Here is a 25,866-nt window from a genome sequence, read left to right as displayed (position 1 = left end):
TCATTTCACATAGGGTTTGTTCTTTATTGCTGCACTGGTGAACTAGTGTACACTAGTGCTGTAAGTTAGAGTGAAACAAAATATATTTGTCTTACTTTAACTCATTGCACTAGTTCACCAATGCAGCAACAAAGAACAAACCCATAGTTTTTTTTCAAAACTAATGGCTAATGGTATTGTAAGAAAATTTTCGCTCTATAAGTTTTGTAAATCTTTTTTGTCACTCTTTGCTCTTTCGTTTTTGCTCTACAGTAATTTAAAAAAATATAGCAAAAGTTAGAGCATTTTATTTATACACCTTTTATATATGTAAAAGAATGTAATATATCATTCATGTATACATATATATATATATATATAACAAGAAAACAATTTTCAATTAACGAATTTCATGATCATAGCATTTATTAACTGGTACAATTGATCATTGCGCAGTGATACATTTTCATTTGTTTTCTTTCATTCACTATTGTTTCTCTCACTCACTCACACTTTTATTCACTCATTCACTTGCATATATTCTGTTTTCTATATTCTTTTTCTCTCACTCATTTATTCAACCTAATAACAAGTGCACAGTTTCAATTAATATCGTTTTTTTTCTTTTATTATTACAACAGATTTACGCTTATTGCACACTTTCATGATAACAAAACTCATTCCACTTTCTTTGTCTGTCTCGCATTCTCTCACTCACTCTTTTTCTTCCCTCCTTTTCTCTCCTATCCCACTCTTTTCGCTCACAATCTCTCCAGATACAAAATTAATTATTGAAACATATCGCACTGATGGATTCTGTCTCTAAAAGAGGGTCTGCAAATAAATTGTTTAAATAACAATAATTTAAATATAAATATCAACACAATATGTCACGTGAATTCCTACAATAGTCGACATTGGGTTCATGCACTCTCTATTCTTGATTCTTTCCTCCCAAGTAGCAAGTATACGTCACTTTAACATCGAATAACGTCATCATACATCAAAATGTCATTAGACATCGAATGACGTCATAGACGTCAAAATAATGACGTCAGACATCAAAATGGCGTCATCAGATGTCAAAATGACGTCAGTTTGCTACTTGGGCTTCTTCATCTGCTTTTGATGAGCGCAAACGACACGAATCGCATTCTCATCAATGGCATCAGATCAGTCCATTTTTTCCTGGCCTAACTAATTAGTTCTTCGTAAAATAACATTCTCGCAATATCTTTTTCGTAAGAAAGACACAACGACTGTGCTTCGAGCCTTCGAGTCCTCTGACATCTCTGTGGATCCCCTTTGTTATGGATTTTACTAAAAGACAAGGTTGTCAAAAATTTATGACCATGGGTTTTTATTTCGCCTCGTTCGATTTTTAATTAATAATTAAGTATATAAGAAGTTTTATCTAAATCTAATATTTCTTTAATCCTTGAATTAATAGAAATTACTAATATAAACTGCTTCGATCCTGAATATTTTAAATCCATGAAAACCCAATGAGAAAATCAAGATCATAAGTTTCACTGATCAACAAAAATTAACTTTTGTTTAATTGTCAAGGATGTTTGAACGAATTTTAGGGTATTTGAAGATGCTGAATCCAAAAATGACAAACAGTTTTGCCACATTGGCTCTAATAATGGATTAATACGATTTTACACCATACAGTTTATGTCTTTTTATTCTTTAACATTACAGCATTTTTCTATGTAAATTGTGATTTTCTGAATCAGGTTACTTTGTTTATTTTATTGAATATAAAGCCATTAGATATTTTATATATATATTTTTTTTTTAACGATTTGAAACAGTTTCCACATGATTTAGGTTACACCTGATCATTATATTTTTTATTTTTCATAGGATACCCATTAAAAAGTAGAGCCAAGCTAGGAAAACCAATATTCGGAATCAGCAACAAAAGTATTTTCTATTTAGTGAGACAAATCAACACAAATCTAACGTTTGTTCTTTTTAGCTACATCAGTGCAAAGTTGATCTCTTTTACTCTATATTAGAAGAAAAAAGATAAACTGTGAACTACGGAAACTAAAAAGAGCAGACTTTAGATTTGTGTCGACTTGCGTCACTAAATGGAAGGCACCTAAAGTTATCCTAAGATCTAATTGGTAATAAATTAGTGTTGACCAGTGTTTCAGTTATCGCTTTATTTTTTCCTTAAACAAAATTCATTCAGATTGTGTGTCCTTAATGTCCTTAAAACTTTAGATGTGAAAATTCAGATCTTCAACTGTATAGATTTTTGTTCTTTTTAGCTGAACTTCTTGCGCACACACATACATATACATTTCTTTTTTTTCTCTTTTTTTTTAATCTTATTCTTTATTCCGTTCCAGTTCAGCTAAAAAAACATTTTTTTTCGAAACATTGAAATTCTAAAGTTCCTAAAACTCTGAGTTCTTAAAATTCTGGATCTAAATACTTTTCGTGATTCTTCCGATTTGATTATATCAGTAAATTATAGCTTTTACATTTTCTGAATTAAAAAAAAGTTTAATTGCAGAAATTCTGAATTTAAATTTTCTTTATCGCGGATCTACAATATTCGGTATAGTATGAGCTATTTTTTTTCTTAATTGTCGGATTCTTGGGCTCGAAACTTTGAAGGATTGTTGGATCCTCGAAAACTCGTGTAACGCTGCTTGCCATTCCGATTTTCAAGGAAAAATGAGTTAAAAAAACTCTTTTTCGAGGATGTTCAACGAGTTTCTCGTCGCGTCCAAGTTTTTCTCGGCCAAGACGATTTCTTTTCAAGTTCAACAGTACATGAAATGCGCAAATCGATCACCAAGACGGCGAAGATGTCCTTGAGATCATTGGATTGCTTCTATCGATCATAAATCTTGCCGTAGGTGAATCGTGTGAGAACTCTCACAGTTGCTGTTTATATTAAATGTGTGTGTGTACAATCTGCCCACAATGTTGTATCAATATTAATAAATATCGATGAAATGTAGAGTGTATGTGTGTGTGTTGTCTCCAATAGCGATGAGAAAGAGCTATTGCATGTAAAAAAATTTTAGTCATAACTATATAAGGTCGTAATCGACCAATCACAGTCAAGCATTCTCACCAAATGTATATATGTATGTAATAATAAAGGCCATAATACGTGAAAAAATTGTAATCACACCTGCAAGACCGTAAGAAACTCGACCAATCTAGCATTTTTACTACATAGTGCCCAAGTAGATTGACAGATTGACAGTCAGTCTGCTGCATGGGCGAGAATACTCAACTATAAATGGTCGATTTATCTGTAATCTTATACGGGGTCTACAATGGCAGCAACAGTACAGAGTACAAGAGTAAGAAGTACGAAATAGGATTCGCTCATTTCGTCGGAAGTAACGAAATGAGCAAATCCTATTTCGTACTGCTTACTGCTTACTCTTGTACTCTGTACTCTTGCTGCCATTGTAGACCACGCATTACAATTGCGGTTAAAACTTTTTCACGCGTCATGTAGAGTGTTTGACTGTTGATCAGTTTTGTTTTTTTTTTCTTGTTTTATTTTACGGCGATTACGCGACTAAAACTTGTTCATGTGCAACGGCCTAAAAAAAGCAGAGTTCTATTAGAAGTTGCCTAACGTAACCTCGTCATCTCGACAACACAGCGCTCCCAACAGTTATGTAGTGTGTTTATTATGAGTATACATGGTGTGTCTCCATGTATGTATGTTACACGAAGGGTGCTTCGACGATTTACCAAAAGGTATAACCGCCCTCCGTTCCCCCTCCCAGGAACGAACCCTTCTTTTGCGACAGGGCTACGCTATGGCCGGCCATCGCGGCCAGTTGTGCAGCATTCGCGGCCACTCCGGGTGGTGGTGGTGGCAGCACCGGCTGCGAGATGCCATCGAAGCGGGTACCGTCGAAGCCATTCTATAAATACAATTATGAAATTAAAATATAAAATATCTCGTCAACTATTTATTTTTTGGCCATTCTATAAGATGTCTTTAGATCTATCCTAAAACCTGATAATGATCCAGGTAGCAGACTGACGTCATAAAACGTCAAAATGACGTTATCAGCGTCAAAATCATGTCATTCAACGTTAAAATGATGTTATTGACGTGAAAATGACATCATTTTGACGTTTAATGACGTCAGTCTGCTACGTGGGGACAGATTCCTGAGAGACGATTTTTCCTCAGTGAAAATGTCATCGAGGTGCTAATAATTTGATCAAATGATCAATGATGTAGATGTGGAACACTCTATATAACTTTTTATGCCAAATATTGCGAGGAACTGATTTATTTCAAAAAATTAGTGATTCCATTAAAAAAAAACTAGACTGACTTTTAAATGATCTTGAAAAAACACCATCCAGACAATTCTAGGGCATGATATTATGTCGTCTCTTTGAAGCCTTATAATTTTTTCTAAAAATCTTATTACTTTTAAAATGAAACGTACTGTACATACAAGGTATCTGGTAATAATCGCCAAATCTCGTGTGCAAACAGAACACTTAAGCTGAATAGAAAAATTCTCTATTTTTTGCGATCTTCGCAATATTGAAAAATTAATTTAAAAAAAAAATGGATCAATATATCTGCACGAGTACAAGTGAGTGATAAGAAAAAAGCCTAAAGTTATGCGGTAGTCCAAACATTTATCTAAAAGGCTTTAAATAACATAAGAAGAGAAGTTTAAAGAGAAGAAATTGATTTGAAATAAAAAATTATGATGAATTTTGAGATAACGAATAATTATGAGAAAAATGTATAATAGAAGAGAATAGTAAAAAAGAACAACTATATTATATATATACTTACAGGTACCATAATAGTGGGCCTTACGGGAGCAGGCTGCATAGCGGGATAATATGCCGTTGTCGCAGTTAATGGCGGATAATACTGCAATGGATATCCCGGTGGATAATATTGCAAAGGATATCCTTGTCCGTACATTGGCTGATACATCTAAACATATTTATTTTGATAGATTTTAAACTCAAACTATTTTTCATCTAATCGGGACGGTATCTAATCGGACACTATGAGTGCTTTTCATTTGACACGAATCCTAAGATTTATTCTTTGTAGCTGCACTAGTTCAGAGTTTATTTTTTTTTACTTCACATTAAAAAGATAAAGATAAAGTCGGAACTAGTGTAGCTAAGAATAGACTTTAGATTAGTGTCAACTTGTGTAACTAAAGCACCCATTGTTTAGTTCTAGTCTACAAAGGGTGGTTTAAGGTGATTTAAGAAGATTTAAGAGAAAAATACATCAATCCTAAGCTCCGAATTCTAAGCTTTAAAGTTGGAAGTTGACCAACTCGCTTAAGGCTTAGAGATCAGAATTTAATTTGGAGCTTTTTGTCATAAAATTTAGGGCTTAAATCACCTTCTGTAGACTGGGACTTATTGATTGAGGAGGACTTTCAGAAACAGGACTTTCGGATTGAACAATCGTGTTAGTCACCGTTTTTTCTCGCTGAAGAAACTTTTTATAGGTACCCCCCCCCCTCCCCGGATAGAGAGTGAAGATTATGTGGGACTCCTTGTTCCCATTGAAGGAATCAAAAGAGGCCAATAGACACCAGTCGATATGAGTGATTATGTCCAATCGCACTGTATGTCATTTGGGTCTCTTCCTTTTATATGTTTTTCATAGAAATAATAGACTAAATACTAGATAACACTCACCATAGGATGCGTAAGAGTCTGGTCATATGTCGGCGGCGGTGGACCTTGCGTCGCATATAATTGAGGTTGATTGGGAAATACTCCGTAGGGTGCGGCGCCTGCAACTATCGATGGATACGTGTTGTTAGAATCATTCAGTGGTTAGTATAAGACATTAGCTTAATTGAACTCGGTACAATCAATATTCAATATTATCTAAAAGTAACGTTGAAAAGGGGTGACGCCCAATTGGACACATTACTTAGTGGCCAATTGAATACAGAACTTTTCGATTGGTTAATCGTGATAGCCACTAGTCGATATGAATAATTGTGTCCAATCATATTGTGTCCATTTTGGGCTTTTCTCTTTCCCCAAAAAAAGTTGATTAGCGATTTTGCATAGGAAAAATCAACTAATAATCGGATCCAGATTAAATTTCGATCATCACCTCACGTGCTTTTGTATGAGATTAAAGGATTAAGAAAGTCTGATCATTCATTTGTATAAGGAATTAAATTCATTGTTAGATATAAAGATTAAAAAGACATTAATAAAAAGTGACACACGTATTCTAATTTTAAAAATAAAGATTTATAAATCAATTTTATTAGTAACAAATTATTATTACATATTAGTAAAAAATTATTGGTAACAAAGAAAATCTTACTGAAATAATAGCAAAAGAATAGTACCTTACATTTTTACATTTATATATTTATATAGGACAAAAGTCTAAAGAATAAATAAAATAGAAAATATATCATTTACTGTTGAAAATATATCATTTGACAGTTTTTAATAGAAATATATTGTAACAATAACAAAAATCTCTATTTTTTCATATAAAACTTAATATTTTTCTAGTTTATTAAATTAATAATTAATATCAATATATTAATTTCATGAATTCGTATTGAAAAAGCACAAATAAATGCAGAGATGTTCCTAATTATTTAATTTTTTTTATCCTTATACAATATAGTTTTACTTGAAATAAACCATCCAATTATTATATTCATATACAGGCTTTTGAATGATGTTAATTTTTTAATTTACAAATGTTATTATAAATGTATAACAAAAGATAAAAATATCTCTATTATTTAAATTAAGCTATAAAATAAAAATTAAATTGTAAGATACACGATCATTTATTGCGTAATATTTTATTATATATACAATATTTTACGTCCGATATTTTTTTACTCGCCGGGTTTATTAAATTTATCAAGTATTAACTTAGTATGTAAAAAGTTATAAAAATGCAATGAAATATTTACAGTTTTTTGCTCGACGATGAATTTGCTTCCCAATTCCCTTTATATTGTCTTATTTTGTGTAAAGCTCAAAAACAACTAGCTACAATATTTTTTTTTATTTTTATTCTTTTCAGCATTTTCTTTTATTAAAGGAGCATTTATATTAAAAAACAAATAAATAAAATATATATATTGTCTCTTTTTCTTATACAGCGAAATATAAAATTAAAAATTATTTTATTACAGAGACAAAATCTTTGTCTAGCTCCTCCTTGTCTGATAGAATAAAAACATATCTTAGAATTAAGAATTATTTATAAGATTTTCAAGCTTGGAAGTGTTAAGAATTTTATTTATTGCTTTTAAAAGGCAGAAATTTTATTTATTTTCTTCGATTAATGTTGACATTTTTACACAGGTTCTCCACATTAAAAATAAGAAATATGAAAAAATAATAAATTTATCGTGTTTTAAACATTAATTTTTTTATATTAGAAAAATGGAAAATATGTATATTATTCAATTTAAGCCAATTTGATATATGATAACTTATTAAAATAGAGATTTTTATTTTTTAACTATTTTTTCTCGAATAGAACTAAATATAAGCTTTCATAAAAATCGCTTTTAGTTTCATTAATAATCACAATACTTTCTTGAATTACAATAATTTTGATGTAAAAAAGAAAAACAAAAATGGTATACTAAAAATCTAAATTATATCGATTTTAAAGTTCATTAATAGTTTCCAAAATTCTGTAAAAAATAAACGGAATTTTATATTATTATTATGAAATAAATAAACATCTACTCAACTCGTTTAAAAAAATATATACATAAAATTTCTGCTCTAATAATAAGTAACAAATTCAGAATTTGTATAATTCAAAAATATAAATAGTTTCTAAAATATTTCTATTATGTCACAACATAAGGATAAGAACTGGAGCAAACATGTAAACATCATAAGTAAGGGATATGATTTCAAAGATAGGAAATCATTTGTCGCCATCTTGGATAGGAACACTCACTAATTGATTACTACTGGAAAAGTAGGTTATTACTGTTTATTATTGATTATTTATTAAAAACGCTGCATTCAATAGAGGAATCCGATAGCCCATATTGTTAATTAGTTGAACATTAATATTCTCTGATTGGTTAATCATGTTAATTATTCAATGTGTAGATGTGTCCTAACGGGATTCTTCTTGCATTCAAATATAAAACAAGAATTGATATTAGTTGTGTTCCTAAACAAGATGACCGCGATTTGGATTCCCTTTACGTTTTAAGAAATAGGGTTTATAAATATATGTTCTCTTCGTCTTTTTGTTTCTACGTGTTACAGTAAGTACTTTCCATTTACATGCACTTATGTCGACTTGTATTAACTTAAGTGAACTCAATCTCAATACGATAAATAGAAAGCCACGCTTGATAATGCTTAACTCACCATCTAAGCAGAGGATGCTTTCCATTTATAGTGACACAAATCGACATAAATCTAAAGTTCGTTCTTTTTAGCTGTATTAGTTCAGAGTTTATCCTTTTTCTTCCAATGTGGAGTAAAAAAAGATAAATTCTGAACTGGTGCAGCTAAAAAAGGAGACCTTAAATTTGTGTCAACTTGTATCACTAAATGCAAAGCACCCAATGTCGACTTGTGTCATCGATAAAAAATGATACAAATGTAATGGAAAGCAGAAATGATACTAGAAGTCAGGTTGTGTCAACTTGTACCACTAAATGGAAAGCACTCATTGTGGCTTTATCTTAGCTTGAACTTAAATTCTAATCTACAACAAAGGATGATTTAAGCCCCAAATTTTATGACAAAAAGCCAATTTACAATGTATTTATGGCCTCAAATGATCCTCATGCTGTCTTAAGCTTTAAGCGAGATGTGGCCTTCATTTAAACACAGTACAATAATTGTACACGATTCAATTGGACATCGTTCTTTTGCACTGTTCTTTTGCACACCGTTCGTTTGGACAGTTTTATTGCACACTGTTCATTTGCCCACCAGTGAATTACTTGTGTTGTTCTCATATATTGTTAATGACTGAAAGCATCGGTTGATGTGGAAAACCTATGTAGAATAAGATGAAATAGATTGAACTGTATATAAAGTATCGTGCCTATTTGCGACGTGTCCAATTGTATTGTGTGCAAATGCACCGCTCCTCTAAGCAGTTGATCAACTCCCAACTTTTAAAGCTTGAAGCTTAGGATTGACGTAATTTTTCTCTTAAATCTTCTTAAATCACCTTAAACCACCTCCTTTGTAGATTAGAACTGATGAATATAAGACAAGCATTAAGAGACTTAAATAAAACAAATCACAATCTTACCACCGTAGGTTGGGGGTTGCGTTGGCGCGGGCACAAAGCCGGTCGGTGGGTGCGGGGCCACCGGATACGCTGCAACACAAGGCAATGCGAAATGCAGCTTCCCTGAATTCGCAAGTCGTGAACGACATGTGTGTGTGTGTTCAATCTAAGCCAACATGGTACGTGGTACCACACTGCCAGAAAGGACGAGTGCCGGCGCACCGTTCACGTCCCGACGCGGTCTTCAAGGAAGACAATCTGTGCATTATCTTGGTAGATTGTAACTCTATCCGCGTCGAGCACGCGTAAAGCGCGTCGTCGAGGTCGGAACGCGGTTGAAGCTTCTTTTCCAATATGGTTCTAGAGTGATGTCTATTTTTGGTATTGATATTTGGCGAAAAAATTATACTCTAATTCGAAATCTGATTCAAAGCAGTCGAAACAAATCTTTAATTTAATTTTATTATTTACAATTCTTATTTCTTTAGTTACGTGCACAATGCGCGTACTTTTAAACCAAGGTCTAAAGCCCATATCGGATTACGAATGAAGATCGAAGCTTAAAGATTGGAATTTGGACCAATTAGAACAAAAAGAATAAAAATTATATAGGCCTTTGCTAAATAGAGAAAAAATGTCGATCGTAGGATCTTCAGTAGGCAACCATTTTGCCATTGAGTCATTCTATATTTCTTTCTTCTGATTGGTTAATGTTCAATCTTCAATCTGAATCTTCAATGCATAGTCTGATGTGAGTTTTAGCGAGTTTTCTCTCTTTCAATAGTGAATTCGATTCGAAATATTCGTTTTACAAATAATGGCGTTAAGATAATTTTGGCTTCTATAGAATTATGCTTGAAGATAATCTAAGATAATAAAAAATGCACTTTCGCCATAACAGAGAAAGATTGTCCAATGCGTTACCGACCTCCAAAATAGTACTCCCACACCCAAGTATATCTTACACATGACATACACCGTTTTGATCAAGGTACTATTTAAAGCTCAAACAATGTTAGTCACTAAATAATGGTGAAAAGAAATAACCGAAGATATCACGCCCGTCTGTCGCTCCCGGGGTCTTCCTTGAGCTTTTATTTCGCTCAATGTGAATTGCCGGGGTGCAGACGGACCTTTTTTTATAAAAACATTTACAAGGTGATCAACTCCTCATCTTGAAAGTCGACTAGATCTCATTTTTTTCGAAATTATTAATAAAACTATTTTATTTTCTTAAAAAATAGAAATAAAAGAATTATCTACAAGAGAACTTAGAAAAAACAAAGTAAAAACAATTTCTGTATAATAATCAGTGATCAGTTTTTTTAAAATAAAATAAAATTCAATATTTTCGTGTTTAATATAACTAATTGTATAATATAATTGATATGATTAGAAATAATTTCAGTTTTAACTGAACAATCGATAATTTTGTGTTAGATTTTTCAAATATCCTTTTTTTCTTAAGAAATTGATCACCTTAGACCATACCCTCTCATGGATCCATCGAGATTGCTAAGATCATCCACATAAATGGATCCACGCTCAAGGAGTTAAAACGAATCATGCTTGAGAATAATGTGATATTTTAATAAATTTTCTATCGCATTAAAAATTACAAATTGCCAAAATTTTTTTATTAAATATTTAAATGTGTTTCTCTTTAAAAGATTTTTTAAAGTTCTATTCAAAATTCAATTTGTGCACCGACGGTTATTCTCGAACAATGATTCGTTACTGAGCAACCTCTTTACTTCTAAAACTAAGATTTAATACGAAACCGATCTCAAAGCAAATAGCGTTACGCAATCAAGGTAGAAGCCAAATACATTCTTCTAACAGGTCGAGCCTGAGGAATCTCACTTAAATTAATGTATCATTATTTATTCAAATATATGACATCTTTAAGATTAATATCTTGTATTATTGCAAGTGCTCTTTGAATCTTTATAAGACTCGATATTTGGATGTTTTCGAATTGGAACATTTTATAATTTATATTACTTGACATTTGTTTATATAAAAAAATTTGGAATGTGATTAAATATTCAGAGAAATTTAATACTTCAGATTTTATTTTACTAAAAATTTTATTGGCAAATTTTTATTTGAAGTTTGAAGATTTTAATTTTAATAGCCTTCAAAAATTTGAAAACGTTTGTTCTAAGAATAAGGTAAACTTAAAAATTGCAAATTTAAGATTTTGCGTTTTTAAATAATTGGGATTTGAATTCTTGTTGACTATTTGTTTGAAATATTTTTGAACCTAATTTTTTTTAGCATCCTCATTCATTATTACATACATCTAAAATAGATTCAAAACAATCACTGCAATTATCAAAAATTTTCTCAGTTATCCGTTTACTTTGTTTCTTCGATTAATCATTATTATTAACCCATTATATTCCAATGTTTTCTTTAACTATACTTTTATGTTATTTATAAATTTGCAACAATATGAAAAAGAAGTAGAATGTGACTTTTGGACATAATGGGTTAAACATTAATTTAAATGATCAAATCAGCAAATCCTGAGGCTCAGCCGCATTTAAGAAACAAAAAACGACAAAACAGAGCTAAAATAAAGCTAGGAGGTAAAAAGGATAACGGTTGCTCCAAAAAGTGATGTTAAAACAAGCCCAAATAATTAAAGGACTCGCGATGTGAGAACGGCAGTCCATCTCAACATCATCATCATTATCGTTATCGTCATCATCATCATCAACATCATCATCATCATCATTATCATCATTGTTATTATAATCATAATTATCATTATTAACATCCTCATCATCGTCATTATTATATCATCATTATTATCATTATCTTCATCGTCATCCTCGTTATCGCCAGCGATGACGAGACGCGATTTCACAAGTCAAACCGAGAAGAAGAGGCTCTACATCTCTTTCTTTCTCTTTTTCGGGGCAGTGAATGTGTAATTTATACAATGAGTATAGTGGTACGATAATTATGTATATATATATGTATATAAGTATATACATATATATATATACAATATATATATATATAAAATATTATATATTTATACATATATGCATATATAGCATGTAAGACTATATACACATATCAGACTCCACACATTCAAAAAGTCGTGACAAGACTCAGCAAACCACAAATTTCTGCAAATATCCAGAGATAAAGGTTAAACATGATTAAAAGTTCCTCGGAATCGTGTGTAGTAGTAAATAGTTAATGTCAGCGACCGGCCGCATCGCGACGCCCCGCGAAACGCTCGACCGCCATTTTTTCTCTAATCCTTTTAATTATCTAAATCGCACCATGCGCTATTACGTGCCGCCGCCATTAAGAGGTTCAATTGTCTCCTTCCAAATTTTCTATATTTTTTCTAAATATATATATATATATATCTTTAAAAACAATATATTAAGATGCGACAAATTTGAAAAGAATATATATATATATTGTATACAAAAAACACAAATTAGAGAGAATAAATTACTATTTTATTTGAAAGAGAAGTAAAAAAATGAAACACAATAAAATTTCGATTCTCAAATGGTATTAATCAAGGAAATTCTTAAAAAATATTCATTTAAATTATATTAAAAAGTTTTGTTTCCTCACACATATAAATTATATAAACAAATTTGCAAATTATATAATCGTTACAGAGTTGTCAGAAATAAATTTTTAAAGGAGCAAATACCCAAGAAAAAAGAGTTTTCTGTCCTCTAGGCGTCGTGTGCGCGATCGCGCTGGTGTTGGATGGATATATTCTCTAACATAAATGTCAGCCCACATCAAATTGTTCATGATATGACCAAAAGCTGATCGAACTAGCGGAGACAAACAATCCAGTGTGTAGCTTTCAACACGACCGTTTCTACGAGAGATTCTATATGAACCGTGATACAAATAATACTTTACTCTTGTATGTCCAAATATAAGTACTCGCTGTGAAGGAATCGGAAAAATAATAGCAGTAAAGTAAGAATAAATGGTATTAATAAGTCTCTGATGACACCTAAATCTCTTTCCTCTTTTAATTAGCTAGGATTCAATCTAGATAATTTGTTTAATCTTCTATACCGCAAAAAACATTGGTTAGCTTATATCCGCATGTTCGTGCAACTTTTGGGAAGTAATAAGTAAAATGTCTATGTGTCACGGTGCAAACAATAATTGAATCAGTCACAACCGATTGTAATATTAATGCTAGTACGGCTTAATAATAAAGTGTCTATCGCTCTCTTTTTTCCCTTCTGTCATGTACATTTTTTCTCTTTCACTTTCTCGATTTGTCCCAATGAGCAGTTCGACGCTATTCAAACATTACATTATTTTTGTTTTTTTGTTACCTCTAGTTTCAATAATTTCATATTAAATGGTCGATATAAACAATTATTACAAGAGTTTGTCTATTCTCTATCAGACGGTGATTCATCGAAATGCTTCCGTGGACAAGATGTGTTCTCGAACAAACTGGATCATCGGAAAAGTTGCTAAGAAAGACTATATATCTATAACTTCTCAATATCGATTTATAAAATGAAGTATGTAAAATTATAAAAATATATTAATATATCTTAAGATATATTAAGACATTTAATTCTTCGATCCCGATAATCTTTAGATCGTTATGAGGACACTCTTATTCAGTACCGACTAGCGTATTTACTAGCTACTTTGCTTGAACTCACTATTAACAAGTGTACCAATCTTATCAAATCATGCACATGCAGTCATCGTGACGCTGGAAGATCTCGCCGCGATTGCCAATTGATTAATTTAGCGAAAATACAGCAATATATAATAATATACACACACATATATATATATATATATATATATATATATATATATATATAAAATGAACATAATAATATAAAGATGCAACGTATTTTTTTTCGCGACGGACGTGAAAAAAATACATTGTCTATAAGGCATGGGCGAGTTTTCCGGGGTAACGTCGAGATTTATGGAACTACGATGATCACACAACAATATACGACGATTCAAAATGATAACATTCGATCCTGCCTTTGCGAATATAGATTAGGATATGCGGCAAGGAGGGATCGAATGTGTAAATGAAGTAACAATGTTAAAAGCGAAATTGAGTGAGATTAAATCGATTAAAACAGCATATCAAAAGAAAAAAACATGCACGATTATAAAAACAATGATAGCAGGGGGGACACGACCGCCCCCTTCGATATTCTTTTTTTTTGCTCACAAGAGTGGGCGATCGCGCACTCCTCATCGCATCAAGGAAAACACGTTTCGGAGCATGCGAGAGCCAAGATAATCACTGGCGGAAAAATCGAAGCTCGTACTTGCATGGAGATCTACTGGGATGCTAAAGGTGAACGCAATTTCACTTTGAATTTTCCCGCCGCACGGCTGCGTTATCACTCTCTTTCTCTCTTTGTCCTGAAGTCAGCCACGCGAGAACTACGATTTGCAGCAGAACGGTAGGTGTGAGATTACGTTGCATGATTTCTCACTGATTGATTCTCTCTACTACTCAATATTCAAGTCAAACTACTTTCAAGCTGAATTGAAGAATTCGATGTAAGGTTACAATCATCGAAGGAGGAAGTCGAGATGTCTATATATCTAATTTAACTATATCACGTGTCTATGACGTACAGCCACGCGACCACGAATTTCCTTCACAGCCAATCAGCTTTGCGCTCTTTCTGATATTTCGAATTTAAAATATTCTTTAAAAAAAAATTATTGAAAGATATCTTTTATTTCGTTTTAAATTTTATCGTACTGTGATTTTCGGGAAATTTGTGGCGTGGGTTTAAAGCAATGTGCACTATTTGTTAAAAGTGAGCTAGCAAGTTCCAAATAAAGTATATAAATATCGTCAAAAGTGATTTTGAGCTTAGATACAGCATTCGTGTACATTTGCGAAGCCCGCCATGTATGCGCGCGATCTGCTAGAATATTTGTGAAGAATTTAATTTAAATATAGATTTGAATATAATATGATATAATACAAATAAGCTAATTTTACTAATGAGTTATTAATGTTAAACAATTAAGTAATTAATAAAAAAGATAAGAATTAAAGTAATCAATAATAATTATCTAATTTAATAAATATAAGCTTTTGAAAGCTTTTTAGAACAAAATATTTTAATTAATTTTATCTAATTAAAAAATATATAAAACTCAATATAATATTCAGTTATATAGAATATAGAATATAGTTACATATAAACGTAGTTTACGCAATAATGAAAATTCCTAATTATATTACAAATTATATTTGATTATAATTATCACAAATATTTTTTAGAAAAGTAATTATTGCGTAGAAAAAACTGCGACTGCACACGCGCGCAGACATGTCAAGCGTATAGAATAATAATAAAAAAATAAAGAAGTACGAAGACAGTTCATAAAGTAGTCAGCCAATATCACCAAGTTCTAATACGAAATATTGATGTACTCATATCAATATCTTGAATATTGATTTGGATACATATAACAACCTGCGTCTCTGATTTTCAAATAGCGCGCCCATTTTCAAACAGCGCGAAAATGTCATGTGATATCTTTAGCTGCAAAGTAAAAATGGATTCCGTATCTTTCTCAATAAATATTTTGTATATTTAATACAAACGAAACATATACCACTTCCATTTTATATTTTTTTCTCAAAAAGATATTAAGATAATTGCTCGATTAGCAATCATGTTTTATTGATCGCTAAACGAATTTGCTTAAGAATTTAAAACTGCGAAATTTTCATGTTTTAAATGACAGATTATATAACATGGCAGCGCTATAAGTCATATAATTCGCAATTTGAAAGTGAAGCGTTCTTTTATTTTGAATCGAGAGACGCCTGGTGCATTCTGTAACTTTATGCACGTTGAGGCCAGCAGAGAGTAATGATTGCTTCTTCTAGAGAAATATTTTTAGGACTATTTATTTTTTTATGAGCTAAAAATTCGATACTCCACAAACAAGAACTTAATTTACGATATAATTTCGCATAAAAATAGGAATATTTAAAAAAATATAATTTCTTCACAAAAAATGTAATATGCCCTTTTATGAATATACAATACTTGATTGGAGATACTATTGCATTTTTTACTTACTGCATCTCAAAAGACTCTAAATTTAAATTATAAAAAGATGTTATTATATATGATTTCAGAATTATAAGTAAATAAACAAAAAATTTTAATTAATATAAATATAATTAATTAATATAAATTCAATCGTTTTCAAAATAATATACAATTTAATTTGAGATTTGCTAATTACGGAAGTACTGATTTAAAAAGATTGTAAAATTAAAAAAAATATTTTATTCAACATGTTTAAAATAAATATATGTAAATATATTTGAAAAAAAGAGAATATATGTAAAATATTTAAAATACTGTTTACATGTATTTATAATATTTATACAAGTTTATATCTTTCTCTTCGTGAAATTCCGTTTTATCATATCTATCATTTTTTATTTGCTAAAAGGTTTACAATAATGTTTTTCCGATAATATAATTCATCAATTGTGTCCACAATTCTATTAAACTAGAACTTTCATGATTGGTAAAGCTCAATTTAAATTGTTCATAAACGGTTAATTTGTATACATATATATACATATACCTCAAATTTGAGCGCCTTCAACTCATTTGCTTTACTGATTTGATAATAGAAAAAAATATCAAAAGAAAACAATAATTATTTGAAAGTTGCAAATAAAATGATAAGCAAACAATTTTTCGCAAGATCAATTTTGCGAAATTTTAAGGTGATCAATATTTGTTTAAAAATTAATGTTTTTATCATCGCATGTAATAACTAAAGTCAAAACCAATCCAATGATTTATGACATTTACGTGACCTTGTGTACAAAAATCTTTACAGATTTTCTTTATAATTTCTTGACTAATGTTAGCACATGCAATACCAATATACATTCTTTAAAAGCTTATCAATATGCAATTTTTGCAATTTTTTTTCAATTTGCAATTTTTTTTATAGTAAGAATAAATGCTATAATTCCACGTGGATCATAAATATATGGTATGATATTCTTGATAACTGTATTATTAGACCATAATTTATTGATGATATTTTAAGTGAGCATAAATATGCAAATTTTTTCACTACTGAGTTATCTAAATTATTACAAGAAATACCTCAAAATATTTCAAAAGAGAATGTGATAATCAACATGAGGAATGTCTAACTCACAATGCATTTTAAATATTAAATAACAAATTTTCACCATGCGATGCGAATAGTCGATGATTATTGTTTATCTGATCTAACGCTACTAAATTTTTTCTATAGGAAGCTATTGAAACAACTATTTATTGTCCTATAATACCTTTTAATAATATAATATTATTTAGAAAACTGTAAAGAAGACTATAGAAAATCATTCAATTCGTCATCATCTACAAAAATGTATCGAAATTAAGGCACATTTTGAATATTTGTTAAAATATATTTTCTTTATTAATCTTTATAGTGTAGTTATTTCAACATTTACCTATTCCTATACATTTTAGGATTTGTTGTACTCAAGGTCACATAAAGGTCATACTATAGATTGAATTAATTTTGGATTAATTTATTATAATGTGATGATAAAAATATGTAATTATATTTTTAAATATATTGGCAAATTATTGTTAAAAATATACTATTCCGTTTTTTGAAGGATAGATGCTATAGTATTCACATTACATAATTGTTATTATTGTATGTATCTCCTTTCACAATTTATTTCTATATATATTTTTCCTACATGTTGACCATTATACAGGATGTATCTGAATGGTCCGTACAAACTTTCAGAATGTTTCAGGGACCCAAATAAGCAGAAAATGTCTGATAAACATGAGGTCCAAAACGTTTCGTTCGAGTTATGACGATTTGAAGTTTCTTTGCTGTAGAAGAAATTATCACGTTAAATCGTATAGGAGTTGCAAACTGTATTTATTTATTTCTACGGATATAACAAGTGCTATAGTAAATGCTCAAAATGGCCTGTTAGATTCCAAGAAAGCTTGTTTACTAATTATAATTTTTATTATCATATACTCAGTCCTATACTCAGTTTAATATAAACAAGTGACGAAATGTCATATCTTTTTTAATATTTTAACAGTACACTTGAAAAGGACAAAAATTATGGTCAAAACGTTGCGTAAGATTGATTAAATAAACGTCAATAGCCAGTATTGGTTGAGAATTATTTATTTCTTTAATTCTTTGACTGGCGATAATAAAGAATCTTAATTAGTAATTTTTTGAATTTTTAGCCATACTTTGTCCTTATAATACAAAAAAAGAATATCTGATACAGTGGCAGAAGCAATCGGTTTCTTTGCATTAGTCTCAGCGATTTCAGCGTATATATAATAAGTAATATATACATATATATGCGTATATATATATATATGTTTTATATATGCACATATATACGTGCGTGTGTGTGTTGTGTGTGTACGTAATATATGTTGGTATAAACACGTAGTGAGTTAAGGTAATATATAGAGTAAGGTGAGGTTAGATACGTGGCTTAGGCTGCGCCGATCTCCGGAGCTCCACCTACTGACTGGGATCAAATCGTCTTTGTAATGGTCCGCTGCAAACATATTGACAGCCAAACTGTAGGCGCTATCCTTCCGCGCTCAACTGCTACACTGCCATACATATATAAATGGTAGCAGACTCGCAGAGAGAGAGCAAGTATACGCTTGCCGCCGTGTCTTCACATTACTAATATAATATTATTATGATAAGAAGCGCATCTCAGCTTTTCCACTTACTTAGGATTAAGTTCTATCGTGTCCTTAAAATACTGTGCTCTTTTAATATAGAGCGCAGCACCTGTATACAGGGATATAGACCAAACCTTTTTCTTTTTTTTTTTGCGCTGGGAAAATCTCTAAGAGATACCACTCGCTCCCCGGGTAGAGAGCGAGGGTTATGTGGGACTGCTTGTTCCCATATAGACCAGACCTGATAACGAAATGTTGCACCGTCGAAGTTACTATTTTTTTTAATTACGGCACTTATATATGAAAATCAATTTCCGCCAAAGCTGTTCTAGGAATGTTTTTGGATCTCGTTCCATATCATGCAAGAGGAACAAAACGGATCCCGAGATGAAGATGAGCCTGGAACAGCTTGAGCAAACAAACAAAAATACTTAAATGGGACTCGATCGCTTCGAATTCTGTAGTGTCTGTTCGATCGTTATCGAACGAAACTATTTGGCAAACTTTAAGTCTTAAATTCTATGAGTCTTTTGTATAATTATATACTCTCTTTCTCTCTTTCTTTGATGCGTTTATACATTTCTTACTTTTGCAATCAGCCGCTGCACACATCTCTGTAAATATACCACTGAGTAATACCAAGAGATGACCTCCGGAGAGCTCCAACGTATCGAATATCATGTTAATAAGAACCAAAAAATGTTATAATTTTGTATTTGTAAAATCTTTGTTGAATAATTTGAGTTTAAAACTCATTTTTATACGTACATGTGTTATTTTGAGAAAAAAGTATACAATTTAATATTTTGATACTTAACAATGTATGATTTCGTGATTATATAACATACACACACACACATACACAAAAACACACACACACACACACACACACAAGATTAATTGGAAATCATAGCACAATTAAAATAGAATTGATTTCTTGTGCAAAAATAAGAAAAATAATTTTTTTCTATTTCGCATTTGAAGAAATTCGTTTTTGAAAAAATTAATTTTAACTATTGGAAAATTAATAACATATTTACTCTTTTTTAAATTTGATTTCTGTCAATCTTATATCATTGTTTAATTTTGTTTCGATATTAATATATAAAGAAATTTTTTTAATATATATGATTTTTATGGTCTAAAAAATAATTTAAATTATTGAAGAAGAGAAATATGTGTTTTTATATATATAGGGTGTCCGAAAAATCGCTTACCATACTTCGCGAGATGATTCGGGACAAAGAAGAAAAAATTGTTATATAAACATAGGTCTGAAAATAAGTTGTTTTCAAGTTATAACCACTTTTATATTTAAAATTTGTAGTCCGCTTGGCATTGCTCTTTCTTAATTTTTTCTTAAATTAAAATTTTTTATTTAAAAATTTTTTTTTATTATAATTCGGAAACGACTTATTTCGGAATCTATGTTTATATAATATTTTTTTCTTCTTTTTTCGTTCCGAATCACCTCCCGAAGTATGATAGGCGATTTTTTGGACACCCTGTATATAACACAGAATATAAAATATTAAGATTACTTTTGTTTTTTCGATAGCATATTCCTTTAAATATATCGAAATAAATTCGACAATGTATAATACAAGAGTTAAATATTATTCAAATTTAAGAAAAGACAAAATATGTTATTAATTTTTGATCTTTAAAGTTATTAAGTAATTAAGAAAGTTTATTCAATTTTCTCTTTCATAGCCTCTATTATAAAACTACACAACAAAAGTCTTATAAGAAATGTTTATTCTATACTTTTTAATTCACTTTTAAACAAATGTTTATTTTATTTAAATGTGCTACAATTTTTTTAATTCTCACTATATACATAGTATCGTACAAAATATCGTAACTATTCTATCTTTCTTATTATATATCTTGAAATAGATTTAAACGAATATTTTTCGTCTTTATCATCTAGGTCATATTGTAGTAGATTGAATTTGTTTCAATGTCAGTTATATATAATATTGGGTCGATAAAAGTGTAAATTATTTAAAATAGGTTTAATAATCTTGAAATTACAGATATTAAAATCTTTTAAAAAATTCTTGTTAATGTCCATTTTAAAGAAACAAATTTTTTTGGCATTTTTATTAAGTTGTTTGTGAGCAAAAGTATGTAATTTATAACTAATAATTATATATTTTTCTTAAAAAAAAAAAAAAAAAAAAAAACTATTTACACCAATTGATTTCTTATTTTGTGCATAAAGATATTAAAAGGTAAGATTATTCGAAAAATGAGCATTTTACGATATTTCATAATTTATATAAGATTCTGTTAGTAAAATATAAAATATCTCATAAACTATTCAATTTTTGACCATCCTATCCTCATTATGCAAAATATTGTGAGGAATCGATTTATATATAAGAAAATATGATTTTATTTAAAAAATTCAAAATAACTGGCATTTTCATAAATAAAAACATTTCAAATTTTTTATGACAGTTTGCGGTAAACAGATTAATTTTTTATATAAAATTTTATTTTAAACTGTCGGAACTGTTTTAAAATTTATATGTAAATATGTATGCGTATATATGTAGGATGACGATTAAAAAGTTGAAACTATTCGACTATTATTGGAAATAAATAGAATTTATAAAAAATCAAATTTTTTAAATAGAAGAAACTTGTCAATTTTATTAGCACAATATATAAAAATTATAAAACATCTTAATAATCAATTTTGTTCATCTGCATTTTTGTTAAATAAAAAATTTGATTATTAAATTGCTTGATATATAGTTTTGTACCATGCTAAGATAATTTAACAAGTTTCTCATATTCAAAACAGATTGATTTTTTTATTTCAAAGCCAAACTAAAGTTAGTATTTTATACGTTTCTCGAAAATAATTTTTTGTCTAAAATATTTTCAGAAAAATTGTCAATATCTAAAAATAAGAAGTTAATTAAAGAGTTAGGAACTTAAGGATAAAAAGTATAAATATAAATTAGTAACAAAATCAAGGATTCATAAATTAGTAAAAAAAAGTTTATAATTCAATTAGAAATTGAGTTAATTTATCTATTTAAAAAGATGATTGAAAATAGCATAAGAAATTAGAATTTCAAAAATTTAAGAGTTCCCAACAATTAACAATTTATAAATATAAAAAATATAAATACGTCAAAAACAATATAAATTTGCAAATTTAAATAATTTAAGAACATGTATAAAGAATTAAAAATATTTCGCAAATACAAAATCAAGAATCTTCGAATGCAGGATTTTGAAACGTTGAAAGTAATAAAGAGCAGGATTCAAAGAGATCTAAAAAGATATAAAGATTTGCAAAGAGCAAAGAACCTGATGATCCGAGAAAGGATCTTATAACTCTCAAAAATATTCTTTCTCTCTTCGTCTCTCCCCTCTTTCTTTTCTTTCGTTCTACAAAAAATTGAAGAGTGCCCCTAACAATTATTAATTTGAAAATGTAACTAACTCAAAAGCATCAGTTTTTCCATAAAAGATTTCGCGAATATAAGATCAAAACTTTCCGAATGCAGGATTTCGAAACCTTGAAGCTTAGAATTTAAGGATCAGAGAAATATTTAAGGATAAGAATTTCGAAAGAGTTAAAACCTGATATATATGTAATTCGCGAAAAAAATTTGTAAGAAAAATATTTTCTCTCGCTCTCTCGCTCGCTCGCTCTCTCTCTCTCTCTCTCTCTCTCTCTCTCTCTCTCTCTCTCTCTCTCTCTCTCCCCTTTTTCCTAAAGAAATTAAGAGTGCTCAACAATTATTAATTTGGAAATTTAACTAACTCAAAAGCGTAAGTTTTTCTAAAAAATATTTCGCAAATACAAGATCAAAACTTTCCGAATGCAGGATTTCGAAATCTTGAAGCTTAGAATTTAAGGATCAGAGAGATATTTAAGGATAAGAATTTCGAAAGAATAAAACCTGATATATATATATATATATATATATATATATATATATATATATATATATATATATATATAATCCGTGAAAAAAATTTCGCTTAACTAAGAAAAAATATTCTCTCTCTCTCTCTCTCTCTCTCTCTCTCTCTCTCTCTCTCTCTTTCTCTCTCTCTCTCTCTCTCTTCCCTATTTTCTAAAAAAATTAAGAGTGCCCATCAATTATTTGGAAATTTAATTAATTCAAAAGTGTAAGTTTTTCCAAAAAATATTTCGCGAATACAAGACCAAAACTTTCCGAATGCAGGATTTCGAAGCTTGGAATTTAAGGATCAGAGAGATATTTAAGGATAAGAATTTCAAAAGGGCAAAACCTGATAATCCATGAAAATAATTTAGCTTAACTAAGAAAAAATATTTTCTCTCGCTCTCTCTCACTCTCTCTCTTTCTCTCCCTCTCTCTTTCTTTCTCTGCTGAAAGAAAGAAAGAGAATGAACAAGTCTCCGGAGGCCATTTTGTACACCCAGCGCGATGTGCGGTATTGATTTGTTCTGTCAACTCAGGCCAGGCACTCGGGCGATCCATGCCGGCGCCTGGGTTTTAACGTGCTAGGGTCAAGCAACACCAGGGGCCGCGCCGTGGACCGTCTCGCACCAGGAGTCGCGTCGACGTTGGCGTCCCGTCGATTGATAAGTGGTGAAGGTACACGGCTTATCTCAACGAGAGTTTCGTAGTGTATATGTGTATGTGTGTGTTATATATGTGTACGTATGCGTTATATGTGTGTACGTATGCGTTATATGTGTGTACGTGCGCGTATGTATACGTGTATGTAACGCGCGTCGATATGCATATGTGTCTGTATATTTCCCTCACACTGATCAGTATATATATATATTACACGGAACGAACAATAACGCATGATTATGACATATAGTTACCTTTCTTGTCGGTCATTATTGCTTAAAGTTTCACAATTTTACTAAAAAAAAAAGAGGTACGTTATTCCTAATTAAATCACCGATTTTAGTCTCGCAACACTGTCGGGGCCGATGGGAACGGCTATGACACTTGACAAACACTAGCGCCGTTTATTGAGCGTGCCTGTGGCAGTGCGCTCGGCGTTGCGCGTTTCCGCGCATGCGCTACTCGAGAACCTGGCCAATGGGAGCATCCAATACCGTGTCGATATACGCGCACTCTAAAAGCCGATCCACAATGAAGCTTTCAAACGAGAAAACTTAAGCGCAAATAACATGCCCGTATGTCCAAAATTCATCGCCAACGCTGAAAATCTATGGGTTTGTCGTTTTAATTAAATAATGATTTAATTAAATGAAATTATTAAATAAAATAATTAAATAATTTGTTTAATTAAATAAAATTATTAAATACAATAATCGTTTAATTGAATAAAATATTTCGCAAATAAAATTCAACGAAATTTCAGATTTGAGCAATCAGCGCAGGATCATTTTGATTCTGTTGCGAAAACAAGGAATTTAATCGATGCATTTTTATTTTCTTTCCAATATTAAATAAAAAAATTAATCTTGAATTAGTGTGCAGCCAGTTCAGCTAAAACAAACAGATTTATAGTAATGATTATTTAAAATTAAGTGAAGTTAAAAGTTGGTTGCTTATAAAATTAATTTATTTAAGTTAAAAGTTGCATGAACAAAAATTACATCAGTAAAGTTAAATTAAGATTAAATTAACTGAAGTTAAATCAAAAGTTAATTTTAAAAACATTATTTGTATTAATAATTGTAAACATTATTTGTATTAAATTAGAATTTTGTTTGTTAATTTTTTTAAAATTTATAGCAAATATTAAAAAATTTTTGATTTTTATATAGAAATATATTTTTATAATTACAATTGATGACAAATGAACACAAAAATTAATAATACAATTTAAAAATATTAATAGTTGTCACTTTGTTACTTGGGATATATTATACAAAATGATAATTGTAAAAAATGAGCAAATTTACTAGAACTAATAAAATTATAAATTTTTTAATCAATACAAAAATTTTTCCAAGATTTTTTTGTAATGTGTTGACAAATCCTGTTGTACAAGAGCTCTAAATTCCACCATAAACATAGTAATAAGAAGTATCTTTCCTTATCAAAGAGAAATCCTTCCTCATTGAAGAGAAGATCCCATCTATGTATTTCATATTATATGATGCTATATTACATGTTTGCAAATGTTAAGCAATATTAAAAATGTTTTCTCTCTCATATTGCGAGATAAAAATATATTGTTTAAAAGGTAATTACAAATATGTGAAAAACTTTTAATTTTATTATATCATTTTTTGAGTAATTATCTATTTAGATAAAAGGTTATGTGACTTCTTAAAAATCTCACATATTCAATATTGCTTATTATATTTTTATATACATAATTATATTGTATGTATAATATATTTAGAATTTTATAGTACAAAACTTACTTTTATTAAAATAATGATATAAATATATTGACTTTTATTTCAGAAATAATTTACCACACACACAGGTAATATTTAATATTAGAAGTAAACAAAGCGTGGCATCACCTGAAGAGCAATATAGAACATCAGAAACTGATAACAAGAATATCACCGATCAACCTATAAAATATTCTTCCTCAAGAGCTGCCACAATGAAAATAAACGAGTATCGTGACCCATATGGAGATTCAGTACCATGGTATCAACCATACAGTGTATTAGCCAGCATATCTGTTTTTCTAATATATTTCTGCATTTTAAGAGAGGAAAATGATATTGATTTGATACTTAGTTATGAATTGGGAGATTCGTTAAAGCAATTTGATAACAAATTAGCAGAAAGAAAGGCTGCGACAAAATAGAAAACTAATATTTAAATATATTATCTTAAATTGTTTTATGTAGTGTTCTTGTCTGTGCTAATAAAATAGTTATGTGTTCTT

General features: G+C 29.9%; 1 protein-coding gene and 1 long non-coding RNA gene across 4 annotated transcripts; one reads left to right on the top strand and one right to left on the bottom strand.

The window, feature by feature from the left end:
* Positions 1-387: 387 nt before the first annotated feature.
* LOC114945919 (DAZ-associated protein 2) lies at positions 388-24,021 on the bottom strand. 2 transcript variants are annotated; one of them, XM_029322275.2, is made up of 5 exons: positions 23,861-24,020; positions 9,272-9,340; positions 5,674-5,777; positions 4,799-4,945; positions 388-3,896 (listed from the first exon to the last, which is right to left on the bottom strand). In XM_029322275.2, the coding sequence occupies exons 1-5, from the start codon at positions 23,874-23,876 to the stop codon at positions 3,717-3,719; spliced, it is 516 nt and encodes a 171-aa protein (XP_029178108.1). In that variant the 5' UTR covers positions 23,877-24,020; the 3' UTR covers positions 388-3,716. The 2 variants fall into 2 exon arrangements, with proteins under 2 accessions (XP_029178108.1, XP_029178109.1); XM_029322276.2 differs by lacking the exon at positions 9,272-9,340 and having other exon boundaries at positions 23,861-24,021.
* On the top strand, positions 23,397-25,492 carry LOC114945920 (uncharacterized). Of its 2 annotated transcripts, none has more exons than XR_003822521.2 (3): positions 23,397-23,621; positions 23,950-24,220; positions 25,428-25,492. It is a non-coding gene; the product is annotated as an uncharacterized LOC114945920 (long non-coding RNA). The 2 variants fall into 2 exon arrangements; XR_003822522.2 differs by lacking the exon at positions 25,428-25,492 and adding an exon at positions 24,370-24,609.
* Positions 25,493-25,866: the final 374 nt, after the last annotated feature.

Source organism: Nylanderia fulva, unplaced genomic scaffold, assembly GCF_048542155.1.
Source record: "Nylanderia fulva isolate GAGA-0341 unplaced genomic scaffold, ASM4854215v1 Scaffold148, whole genome shotgun sequence".
Taxonomy (NCBI): Eukaryota; Metazoa; Arthropoda; class Insecta; order Hymenoptera; family Formicidae; genus Nylanderia; species Nylanderia fulva.
Note: the sequence above shows the minus strand (reverse complement) of the source record. Positions and strands in the feature narration are given on the sequence as shown.

What these genes read in the sequence shown, in the direction of transcription:
- LOC114945919 (XM_029322275.2), bottom strand. An exon ending in GCAACCCCCAACCTACGGTG is followed by an intron (nt 5,778 to 9,271) that starts GTAAGATTGTGA and finishes ATCCATCGATAG; the next exon opens with TTGCAGGCGCCGCACCCTAC. An exon ending in GGCCCACTATTATGGTACCT is followed by an intron (nt 3,897 to 4,798) that starts GTAAGTATATAT and finishes TTGTATTTATAG; the next exon opens with AATGGCTTCGACGGTACCCG.